We start from the raw sequence: 12766 nt of genomic DNA, 5'->3' as shown, positions 1-12766 counted from the left end.
GTATTAATGTCGATGAAAAGAATTGAACCCAATACCTTATTGAAATAAAGAAGAATTCACACCACTTAGTCACAATTACATTTTTAATCTTGCTTTCATACCATTATACTAGAATATTCTTTAAAACACAATAAATAAAATAAATTAACAGAAAATATACCAACTTGTTCTTTTTTCCCTGAAAATTTACGTCACTGAGTCATATGCACGTTGAGTAACTTTACAAGTTATTATACCAAAATATTATTTTAAATTGAATATAATGAATTTAGATATAATATCATCTTAGAATTTAGATGTTAATTTTTTATGAGCTATGCTGGTTAATTAAAATTTTTAAATTGGCTTGGTTAGGATCATTTATTATGAGTCTATGATGGTTAATTAAAACTTTTACGTGCTAAATTGATACGTCATTTGACATTAATTAATAATTAAGTTAATTATATTGAACTTACTTCATAATAATGTGTTGTCGTCGAGCCACTATATTTAAATTCATATTTTCAAATATAATGAGTGTAATTGTGAGTAAGGTTAAATTCACAAGAAACGGGAGATTGTTTTCTTTCTTGTAAATACAATTAAAAAATAGGGATTTCTTTTATGTGAACTAAATAAAGTACTAAAACTAAAATTAACAAACACTGAAAAATAATAAATCTAAATGAGAATTAAACAACTAAAACGAATATAAGAATTAAATCTTACCAAATTATGATTCAAGAGGGTTCCAATATTCAATTGTATCATTGTCATCGGTCAACAAATTATTCATTCATGCAGTTCCAAGCAATTAATCTTATAATTATAGAGATAACTGCTAAATGAGAATTAAACAACTAAAATGAATATAAGAATTCAATCTTACCAAATTATGATTCAAGAGGGTTCAAATATTCAATTGTATCATTGTCATCGGTCAACAAATTATTCATTAATGAAGTTCCAAGCAATTAATCTTAGAATTATAGAGATAACTGCTAAAATTCTTGTGATATCCTAGAGATAGGATATATGATTCAAATTATTGCAATGCTATTTATATGGTGGTATCAATGACGAATATTTGATAATGAATTTTATATTTTGATTGTTGTTGTGTTGTGAGATAATTGGTAATAGATTTTATGGTGATGTTATTTACATTTTTTATTTGCATGCTAGCTTTAGTATTTTGGGATATTCAATAATATGTCGAGTTTATGTTTTTTTAGCTTTTATATTTGTCGTTTTGGTTATTTATGAATGAATTTACACTTCTATGCCTAATTTAAAATTAGTTCATAGGTATATTTAATTTTTAACAAACTTGAATCGAGCTCAAACTTGAGCTCAATTGTATGCTTTACGATATCGAAAAGGAGCCGAGCTCAAGTCAGGCTTGTTAAACATGATAAGCGAGCTATTAATAAACCAACCTCAATTTCGGCTTGATTAACATGATAAACAAGCTTTTAACGAGCCGAGCTCGAGCTTTTCGTGAGCTCAGTAATTTCAAGATAATTCGAACTCGAGCCTAATGATAAAAGCTCGAATCGAACTACAGTCAAGCTCGAGCCTCTATCAATCTTAAGCGAGCCAAGATCAAGCCTGATATTGTTAGGCTTAGTTTTGATCGTTTACATCCCTACATGTAACTCAAATCTCAAGTTGTCGCCTACTTCATGAGCTTTGTGCAACCCTTCCAGACTTCAAGAATAGTTGGAAAGCCTGGAATGCACTGGAAATCGAGAGGAAATCTTGCAAATGGTGTATAAATATAAATCCCCAATTCCATGTATATAGGAGGAGTTCGGAAGCTACGACCCGTGTTCGGAAGCTCTAAACTCACCATGCAGTGACATGTCGCCGTCGTCTGGATACCTCATCGGACGCGTGACTTTGGAATGTCCGAACTATGACGTGTCGATGCTCGTTTGACACGATACTTTAGAATCTCCGATCTGCCTACGGACGTTTGTTCTGGGCTTGGAAGTTTCGATTTCTGTTGTTTCCGAACTTACTACTGAACAATTACTTCCATTGGCTTAAGCAATGACACTTAATCATAGTTAAACTATACTTTATTGATAAATGAACTTGGGTAATTACATTCTCTCCTCATTTAAAATATTTTGTCCCAAAATTTCATCTGGTGTAAATTCCAATGGAACTGTAACATTCTATTACTTCCAACGGTGGTAGTTTATCCCAACGCATATAATTTTCTCTTGTTGTTCTAATCAACCATGCAATTTCGCAAGTCTTACCTTTACTCCATCAGCTAGATCCTACCATTTTGTTGTAAGCATCCCTTATTCCTTATGTGGTTATGAACTTTGCCTTATATAATCCAATGTCTACATAATTTCTTCTCCTTTAGGTGATTAACCACTGATAGTCACGTCTGGTTGGTTCTCATTCTATAATTAAGGGTATCTAATGCAATATACCTTTCTTAATTTTTCATGTGGATAATGAATGTGTACAATGCATAACAATCTATTGTTATTCATTCAGAAAGATTACGTAATATAAAGTACTTGCAAACTTCTTATCATTCCTGGCAAGCTCCTGGTTGAGCGCAAATACTTGTCCTTGACTCTGCGGATATTGATGGGATCTCCCACGGTTGTGATCCTTGAGTCCTTGGTTGAATAGATGCCTCTGACTGTCCTCCTCTGCGAGATCCCTCGATGGATCCTTCTCCAGACTGACTACCATTGTTAGAACATTCATTCCTCAAGTGACCGAAACCTCCACACTTGTAACATGCCCATGTAGCTTTGCGACATTCCTCGGTTGGATGAGGCCTTCTACAGTGCTTGCAGCGATCCTGTAACGTACAGTACTTTTAAACTATTTTAAAATTTACGAAAAAATAAAAATTTTCTTAAATGAGTATTCATCATTCAATCTCGATAAAAATATATTGTTCATCCAAAATATTTGCGACAAAAGATGACAAATAAAATTTTCTAAAGTAATCGACAAACATCGTAAACAATCACCCTCAAAATCCAGAATATTTGAAACATGCATAAAAATCTTAAAACATAGGCGGTCCTCGGGTTTAGCCTCCCGCAAGCCGGCTCAATGGTCCCCACCCTCGTCTCCTCAAGATCATCCTCACCTGCATCGATCAAGTATAATGAGTCTAAAGACTCCACATGTATAAACTGGATATAACAAGTAATATGTAATAAAACCACATGCATCTTTAAAGTAAGGCGTACATACTTGAAACTTGAACATAAATACATAAACATAGACATGCCATCATCGTAAAACTTTTCATAAACATACTTGCATCATACATACTTGAACATGCATAAACTTCATCATTTTGCGTAGAGATATATTTCAAAGCAAGTGACCCAAACATAAATGCACCTGATCAGACTAAACCACAGTACTGGGCTGGCAAAGAAAATCCACTACCACATACATGAGATCCCCGATCATGCTTTATCGGGTGGAATGGTCCCTAGTCATGCTTTACTGTTTTCCAATCCTGATCTAAACTCAGTCATGCTTTATCGGGGTGGAGAGGTCCTCGGCCACGTTCACCGACTTCCAAACTCGTTCATAATTGGTCACAAGACATTTAGCATACCTCAAAAACATAAAATATTTTCTTTTGCACGTCGAACATACTTACATAGCGTTGAGGGATGCGTTGGGTCTCGCTTGGGGCCACTACTGCACATACTAACATGAGTTCAAACACTTATCTTTCATAACATAGACGTATTAGTCATGCTCACACTCAAAAATGACAAATTTCCTTATGACGTTCTAATTCTCTCGGGACTCGACCTCGTTTAATCATCGTAATAAACCATGACATTGTACCCCAAAACAATCCTTACATTTTTTCCCAAACATGGAAGACTGTAGACATCCGGGTCGGGGTCCATGTAGACTCAGCAATTTCACCCACGGAATTAACAAAGGCCGGACCACGTGTCAGGGTCAGGCTAGGGGTCCATGTAGACTCTGGAAACTTCACCTACGGAAATAACAAAGGCACGCACCCCGTGTCAGGGTCTGGGTAAGGGTCCGTGTAGACTCTGAAAACGTGAACCAACGGAAATCACTACTCTTATGGCTTAGTCCTCCTAACTCAATCATACGGACCATGAACCAACACCTCGAGACCCATCCTAGGATGCTATGGCAATGATTCAAACTCCCATGACTCCTCAAAACAACGATACAAATCATACAACGCAACTTAAACCGTGAACATGACATTTTTGACACCAAATCTTTCCTATGATTTCTAAAGCAATCAAGTTCCTAACAACACGAAACGAAGCCTGCAGCAAATAATTTCAAGAACACGTCAAGAACACATTTTCAGAAAATTACAGTTTGAGCAGTCCCACAAAAACGATCATAACTCACTCGTTTCTCGTCCAAAAATTACGAATTTACTGTCAAATTGAAGGTATCGAAAATTTCTACGTTTTATATGTTGAAAGTTTTCCAGAAAAGCAACCGGTTTTTCTCAGAAATCGAAATGACAGCAGACACGTTTTCAGCTCTAAAAATTTTGATCCAAAAATAATTTCAGACGTTTTTGCTCAAACTTTTCACAACATACATGGATTTTTTTACGCATAATAAACATAAGAACATGTACTATAACGAGATCGATGCATAAACGAGAGAATATACATGCGTTTTGATATTTAAAACTCACGATACAGCGATACCGAAGCGGAAATGGTGCGAGGGTTAATCCGGGATGAACGTGGCACAATTTTTCTTGAAGAAAAGTGATGAAAACTTGCTGGAAAATTCAGAGGATAGGGCCGGATGCTCTTGGTTCTTAGAACCCTAGGTTTTGATGTTTTAAAAAAATTGAAATGAAGTGAGGAGACAAAGAAATGTGAGTTTGTGTTATCGTGTGTGGTGTGTGTAAATGTGTGTGTGTGCGAGTTAATTGACTAATTAAAAATGTAAATAACAATTAAACCCACTACTTAAAATACTAATACCTCACTAAAATACTAATATTCCTATATTTGAAAATAAAATACACAATTGATAACCTTTAAAGTTCAGAATCTTGAAAATTCACCTAATAATTGAATCAGGTTTTAAAATGCTAAAACTAAATAAATAATTTAAAATACCACAATCCTAATTTAAAATAAAATACCACAGTTTAAAAAGCCAAAATCGTCTTCTGTCTCTTTCCTCGATCATGCATCGAATAATCGCCTGAAACATGAAACTCAAGGAAACATTTTAACGTGCATCACATAAACATAAATGATTTAAAATAATACATTTAAATAAATCATGCATCTCTAAAATCATTTTAAACTTAATTAAATAATTTAACAATTTAAATAATGCATGGGTTTTACGTATACTGAATTTTTGGCTCTACAGATCCTCTTGCCGGAAAATACCCCGAACTCCACCCGAGCCCGAGGATGACAATGAACCAGATTCTTAAAAGAATGTCTCTTATTGGTCTCAATAGACTAGAACCCCGTCTAGCTTGGATATTCTTATTCCTTGCAATACTAATTTCTGCTTGCTTGTAACGATTCACTAGTCTCTCTTACGCTAAGGAGACTTTTCGATAGTTGAGTCGCCTTGTTGTAGAATCAGAAGTTCCATCTCCTTTGTTTTTCGGAGAGCTTGTGGGTCATAAATGCTAGGCAGAAATGTTCCGAACCGAGCGCTCCATGTGGCTGAACTAATGCAGTCGCTGTGGATTTCCACAATTTCCTCCCCTTCCCATGAACCATGAAATCAGTCATTTCTCGCTTAAACTCCTCATTATGAAGGAAAGCGTGGAACCACTGCGCCATGTGCTCCAACCACCGCATCTGAGCTCTCCTCACCAGTAAGAGGTGGGGTCCAACCTTGACAAAATCCATAACATTAAGACAATCTCGATGGTGCCTCTCGTCCTGATATCTATGGCGATGATCCCTACGACGATCTGCCAAACTCTCATCACGATCATGGACAGACTCATCCTCGCGATGATCACGTCTGACATTGCCACGACTATTGTTCTCTCCACAACTTCATCTTCTTGACATCTGAAGGAAACTCTAATCAGAGTACTATATACTTCCTAAAATCTTTTGCATGTTCTGATATCACCTAAATGTAACGTCCTTACCCGACAAGCCAACAATAAACATTAAATAGTATACAATGATAAAACTTAATAAACCATAATCAAAACTTTAAACAGCGGACATAATTAGACATAACAATAATATCCCCCTATGCTAATGGTAAACCTGAGTATCAGTATGATACAACCAAATCGAATAGTTGTATGAAACAAAACCCATAAAACAACAAATAATTGAGGCGTTGATCTCCACTTTAAGCTAGTTGTTGTCCTGGTCGTCTGATCCGTACAATACCAAATTTGTCTCGTGCAATAGGGTGTCCAAGATGAAAATAAAGACGTAAGCGACAAATCGTCTAATACGTACAGTATTATTATACAAACATATATGTGCATGCATGAATCATGAATTAGGTATCAAAGATCAAACTGGCATATCTTCCTCAGACTAAGGCTCCTAGTGTGCAGCACGCCGGTCTCTCGAAACAGCTGGTGGCTCACACACTAACTAGACATGGACCTACAATGTCCTGGATAACCGTACCACACTAATTAGTCGAAAGAGTGGGTGGCTCACTATACCCAACGTCTAAAAAACAAGACTAAGTGACCCCACTAGATCAAGGATATCTCAAAAGATACACGCTCAACATGATCTGCAAATGCCGTATAAATATCATAATAGATAAAACATTTATAATATGACAAGTAAATCAACACATAATATTCAACTTGATATTTCAGCCGGTATTTACGTATTAATATTTAATCATATTTAAATTATACTTTCCTGATAATTGAACTTTAACTGAACTTGAGTCATTACGGCACCGCTCCTTGCTGTGGATTCAATTAGCCTTTAACCATGACACTTTGTTACAAGGTACACCCCAAGTAAATCAAAAAGGAGATATTAAAGCAAGAAATGCAGAAATTTCATTACGCGATTAACCGCAGATTCACAGACATCTCAATGCCACGAGGTTCAGATAGCTTATTGATAGTTATGAAACCAAACCTGATACAAGAAATGTTTATTCAAAAACTATGTGCAGAATCACACACTATTAGCAGCTTCGTTTGTATCCACCGGTTGAACATTTGTAATACATTCTTTTTCTAAGCTGATACAGCCACAAACAAATAATGCAACAGAAAGCTCAACCACTGGAGCAGCACTGAACTTCTCATAATCAAAAATACATGAAATCGGATGCCATAGGTAGAATAGTCGATCCAATAGTTACAGAAATAATTCTTCAGCAATACTTTTCGTCGCATATCTTAAATAGAAGAGAATGAGGTGCTGAGGTTGAAAATTAGTCAAGCTTGACATTAGCGTACAGGAGGGTGTCCTTGGTGAGTGGCATGTTCATGAGAAAATAGATCTGCACCAAAACGAAATAACTTTATCAGATGATGTTTTGTTCTTGTTCATTCTAAAACTAGATATGTACGATAACATAAATTTTTATTCGACTATGGCCTTCTCCAGTTTACAAAGCAGAGATATTAAGTCTAAAGCTGTTTTGTCACCAAAACATTGTAAAATCAAACCTGGTTGACCCAAAAGTTCCTATGCTCCAACCACTTATAACTAGCTTTCTGGGGATAAAAATTAAATAGCTTCTATATTTAAAAACAGTCGCGAAAATTTATCCATAGCATGAATTAACCCACCGCAAAGTGTATTACATTTATCCACCAGGACAACCTCACTTATATTCATGCATTACCGCAATATTTCTCAAATCAAATGCTAAATCTTTCTCACAGGCATGAACCAAAAATCTTCAATTGTCTGGTGAACTCAAACCAAACTTGCAGTCCAACATAAACCCTCCATTTCAACCTTCCTGACTTACGGAGAGTGCTCCCGATATTGGCTAACACCAGTTATAGACAAATTTTAATGCTTCCAAATATAAAATAAATACAGAATTTATATAAGATCTTATCCTTGTTGCATGTTCATTCTGCATCAGCTGAAAACATTACAGAAACAAGAACACAAGAATTTGGAGGTAGATCAAATTCATTTTCTTTCTTGAAAGCGGTCAACGGAAGACCATAATTTTTTATCCAGATTAATTAGATTTAAAATAACCTCTGGAGACTGGAGGCAGTGAATACAACTTTGGTGCTCAAATGAATAGCCAGCTAATACAGTTGATTGCTGCCCATCAATTGCTATAGTCAATGTGATATTATCAATTTAATTTATGCAAAAATATATTTGGATGATAGCAAACAATGTGAATTAAACGACGACGAGGAATTGAATTGCTAGGACTTCACTCGCACCCTACTTCGTAATTACATCAGCTTGTCACTTTTAGCTATTCCTGTTCATTCAAATAGGACATTTTTCCCAGAAATTGGTATTTCAAACTTATTTTAAGTTATAATAAGGTTTAAAGTAAAAGCCTTTTGGAGATGCTCTGTGCAACTCAAACCAAGCGAGATAGTGATCACAAGTTTAATACATATTCCTCTTTCCACTATCACCTATTTCCTAGCAACTTCAGGATGTAATATACACAGATATGAGCTAATAGACTTCTGATAACCAACCAAAATTATGAAGAAGTCACTTAGTCCATGGCATGGATACCAAGTATGAGTGTAATTTCCACTACGCATTGAATCATATTGCATTTAACAGATTAAATAGCACGAGAAGGATGGATGAAGAATTATCATAAAAACTTACCCCGAACAGAGTGGCAATGAGAAGTATTATTCCTGTTATCCAAGCTAACGTCTTCCTAACAAAGACCACTTCTGCGATTTTGCTGGGATCGGCTGAGGCTTCTGTTTCCTCCAACCAACGGGTAGATGCTCTTGATGCTATTTTCACATGGAACATAGTTTCCAACTTTGAGGTAGTGGGTCCACCCAGGACAATGACTCCACAAATTTGGCCTGATTGTACAATCACTATTTAGTTTCCAAACTTGAAAATGAAGAGAAAATAATATGCGAATATTAAGATTTTATATGCCAGCATCATCTGCAAACAGAGAAGCATTCTTCGGCTAGATAATTAGAAGCATTCTACATTTCAACAGTAGGGTTGTTGTCCAATCTTATTTGTTTGGTACAAAGCATCAAAAATTTTGATTAATATTTATTTTCTGTAAGAAGAGGAATTATCGGTAAATATGAATGTTAAGACGTCATTCGATCAAACAAATTACACATCATTGGCTTCCACTAAAACATGTTACCACCTGATCAATAATGAAATAAATGGACTTTCTTTGATACCATTGTCTAGATTTGACCATAAGAAGCGTTTGAAGAGCAAAAAAAATAAGCGCAATAAATTCACTAACAAACCAATTAATGTAACTTTCAAAAGCATTAAAAAGAAAAGGAAAAATACAAGTTGGTGAACTTATAGATAAAGTTGCTTCATGGCTCGAATAGGCATCAAACCTTGATAAGCTGCCTGTAAGGAATCAAATATCTTAGAAATAGAAGTGACAAATAGTTCCAATCCATTTTGAGCAATGCTTTCTCCATCGTAATAATCTTGAAAGGCCTGTGACAACAAAATAGACTGAGAATCATTAAACTAAACCAAACACTCTAGGCCAACATATGTACGGTCCACCAGATGTTTATGAGCATAAATCATAAAGTTATTCAGCCAGTTCACTTTCAATACCTTGTTTTCAATTCGTTGGCAACAAAGCAATTTGCCTCACCAAAATTATTTCAACATTGCAACTTTCAAAAGCTTTTTATTCATTTAGTATCTTTAATTAATAGTCAACAATATTAAAAAACCAAGCATCCCAAAGACTAAAATGGAATTTAAGTACCTTATGTATTATAGTTTCTGGCTACACATACATGGGCAAAAAGTAATTTCATTCCAGACCCAGTAATTAGGTTTAAGACAATATGAAACTAAAATGATCCTAAATTAACAGTGTTAAGACTGAGAATTTTAAGGGTAAAAAACGTGAGAAATTCTATAGACCTTTATTCCAACAAATTTCCCAATAATTAGCTCTGCTGGACTCTGATCTCTTTTTGACAATACTTCATGTAGCTCCATCGCCCTTCTAATATTATAAATGAGGGAGAAAAGATTCATGGTGTATTCTCGGTCAGCTCTCTGCCATATTTAATTTACGGGCCTTCAGAAAATATTTCAGAAACAAAATAATCCATGATGACTTTGAAATTGCTGATTTATTAGAACCTTTGACATATAAAGTATCAAAGAGGCGCCATTAGCCAAGGGGACAGCAAACTCCCCATTCAATGGTCTGGATGCATCCTCAACATACGATCCACCCAACCAAGAAGCCTGTGTAAAAAACACTTTCAAAAAAGATACACACACATGCATATATATATATAGAGAGAGAGAGAGAGGTGACTAACAAAATCAGCTAGCTCTTTATCTGAACATTCAGAATCACTTGATACTTCGTTCAAGGACACCAATGATGCTTCATCTTCACCTGAGCAAACATAAGATCAATAAAAAGATTCAGATTAGATGATGACTCTGGGACATTTACCATCCACGAAGGTCAGTTACCTGGAAGCTGAATGTCCACCCTTTGTTCATCACCCACAACCTTGATCCCAAGAGCACCACTAAATGCAGAGTTGTCTGAATCCAAATTAAGTTGAGTTCCTGTATACATAAATTTGTGAATAACTTAGAGCAAAGAAACAATTGAGGCGTCAACTTAATGTTGGTCTAGTTCGAACAACATACCTTCAGCTCCTGTAACTTCAAGCATCAATACAGCACGAGGCCTATTAAACGGGTTGGGCATAAGCACCTCGTTCAACTGTAGAACAGAAATCAAGAATAAAATGCAAGTCATAGCAGATATAACAAAGTTACTTTGTGCGCTTGTCTCCTGTTGTACCTTCAATGAGCTAGCAGCAGTAAGGATCGAAGAAGGTGGAAAGCCAAGCAACACAGATGCGGCAGCACCAACTTCAGAGGGCGAGAATGTGGTTGTCTGCATGACCACCAAACATTATGAGCTCTTTTCAAATTAGATAGCAACCAACATGGTAGCATTGCCTTGATTTTCCGTATCAGCAATGATAACGAATAAGTTTTGACACTATGTGTTAGGGAGCATGGCCTCAAAAAACTTTGTTGAATTCTTTACATCCAAATTATTCTTAATAAGAAAAAGGAGGAGACAAGATCGGGAAGGAAAGAAAATTATCAAGAAACTACATTTTGAAAACTAGAACCAAGTCTTTCAAAACTGCATCTAAAGAAAATATTTAAAATGCCAAATCCATGGAGTTTTAATCATACATTTAAAAGCTAGACTTTGAGCTTGATAAGCTTCTATATAGCCAACCTTGGACGTGTATGTCAAACTCAAATCACAATATCAAAAAGATATAAAGAGCTTCTCAAGAACTGAAAAACAAAAGCGCGAGAATAAAAAAACAAAAGTTTACAAGTCTTGCTTTCCAATCAAGTGAACCAGCATCAATCAAAATAAAATGGACTCTTGCAATCGAGTAAGATCCCAATTTGTACGATCAACTATCACCAAGTCCAATCATCACCCTCAACTAGCAAACTCCTTATTTCAATCATCATTACACTCCACCGCAGACATGAATACCTCTTCGATACTTTTTTAACGAGTAAATTATTCACTCGCAGCTCAAAAAAACAAGAACTTCAAATATTAAAACAAAATTTCATCACCTGATCAGGCGAACGGCGAAAATAATCCCGAGTTGGGCTGTCGAGGAAAAGCACATCCCCAAAACCAACCTATAAAAATCAATCAAAAACCAAACTAATTTTCTAAATAAAAATATCGAAAAAACTATCAAATAAACACAAAACATGAACGGCCAACAGCTAAAAAAACCTGGAAAATAGAGAGAATCGATAAAAGGGTGGCAGCATAAGCTCTGAATGGATCCATTGCAGCAAATGCTAGAGATTCGAGAAGAAGATCGAGAAGATGAAGACCAATGCGAATTATCGCTAGGGATACGACGGCGTTTTAGGCAGATTCGAGTTTCAATATTTGCTTGTCGAAGATTACTGCGCGATCGAACTTTATCTTTTTTACTCGAATTATTATTATTATTATTATTATTATTACAATTACATTATTTATAATTTAATATCACATTTTATATAAAAATTAAAAGATTAACCCATGTTTTTATATATATATTGTTTGTTCCCATATAAATTTTATAAATATTTTAAAGCCCATAAAAATTTTATAATATCCAAAAATTTATCTATGCTATTAATTAATGGAAGTTAAAGTCCACGTAAATAACTTTTAATATGATATGAAACATTTTTGTTATTATCAAAATACTCTTTAAATTTCTTATTTGATATTTATTTTACATCATATCTTATTTTCTTATTAAAATTATAATTAACGTGCAAAAAAAAAACTTTTTTTATGCTTAAGTTTGTACTTCGCTTAATTTAAAGAGTTTAAAGGTTGATATCGGTGCTTCGACACATTTTTTAGAACCTTATTTTGTGTCGGCAATATGCATTAAATGTCAAATAGGAATCATTCAATCAATGAGAGAAAAAAGTCATTATTTGCAGCAGAAACGCGGTTGGCATATTTGACGATGAATTTTTAGACGACGCGTTTTATACTCGTCTTCGCACGGACAATAGGC

The 12766-nt window shown here is 35.1% G+C and overlaps 1 protein-coding gene across 1 annotated transcript; it reads right to left on the bottom strand.

The window, feature by feature from the left end:
* Positions 1 to 7007: 7007 nt before the first annotated feature.
* On the bottom strand, positions 7008 to 12181 carry LOC140827798 (uncharacterized). Its single transcript, XM_073190642.1, has 11 exons — positions 11977 to 12181; positions 11808 to 11876; positions 10996 to 11091; positions 10839 to 10914; positions 10656 to 10754; positions 10496 to 10575; positions 10311 to 10418; positions 10086 to 10223; positions 9536 to 9641; positions 8808 to 9019; positions 7008 to 7482 (listed from the first exon to the last, which is right to left on the bottom strand). The coding sequence occupies exons 1-11, from the start codon at positions 12031 to 12033 to the stop codon at positions 7414 to 7416; spliced, it is 1110 nt and encodes a 369-aa protein (XP_073046743.1). The 5' UTR covers positions 12034 to 12181; the 3' UTR covers positions 7008 to 7413.
* Between the last annotated feature and the right edge of the window lie 585 nt (positions 12182 to 12766).

Source organism: Primulina eburnea, chromosome 3, assembly GCF_022965805.1.
Source record: "Primulina eburnea isolate SZY01 chromosome 3, ASM2296580v1, whole genome shotgun sequence".
Classification (NCBI taxonomy): domain Eukaryota; kingdom Viridiplantae; phylum Streptophyta; class Magnoliopsida; order Lamiales; family Gesneriaceae; genus Primulina; species Primulina eburnea.
The sequence above is the reverse complement of the archived record's forward strand: the minus strand, read 5'-3'. Positions and strand labels throughout refer to the sequence as shown.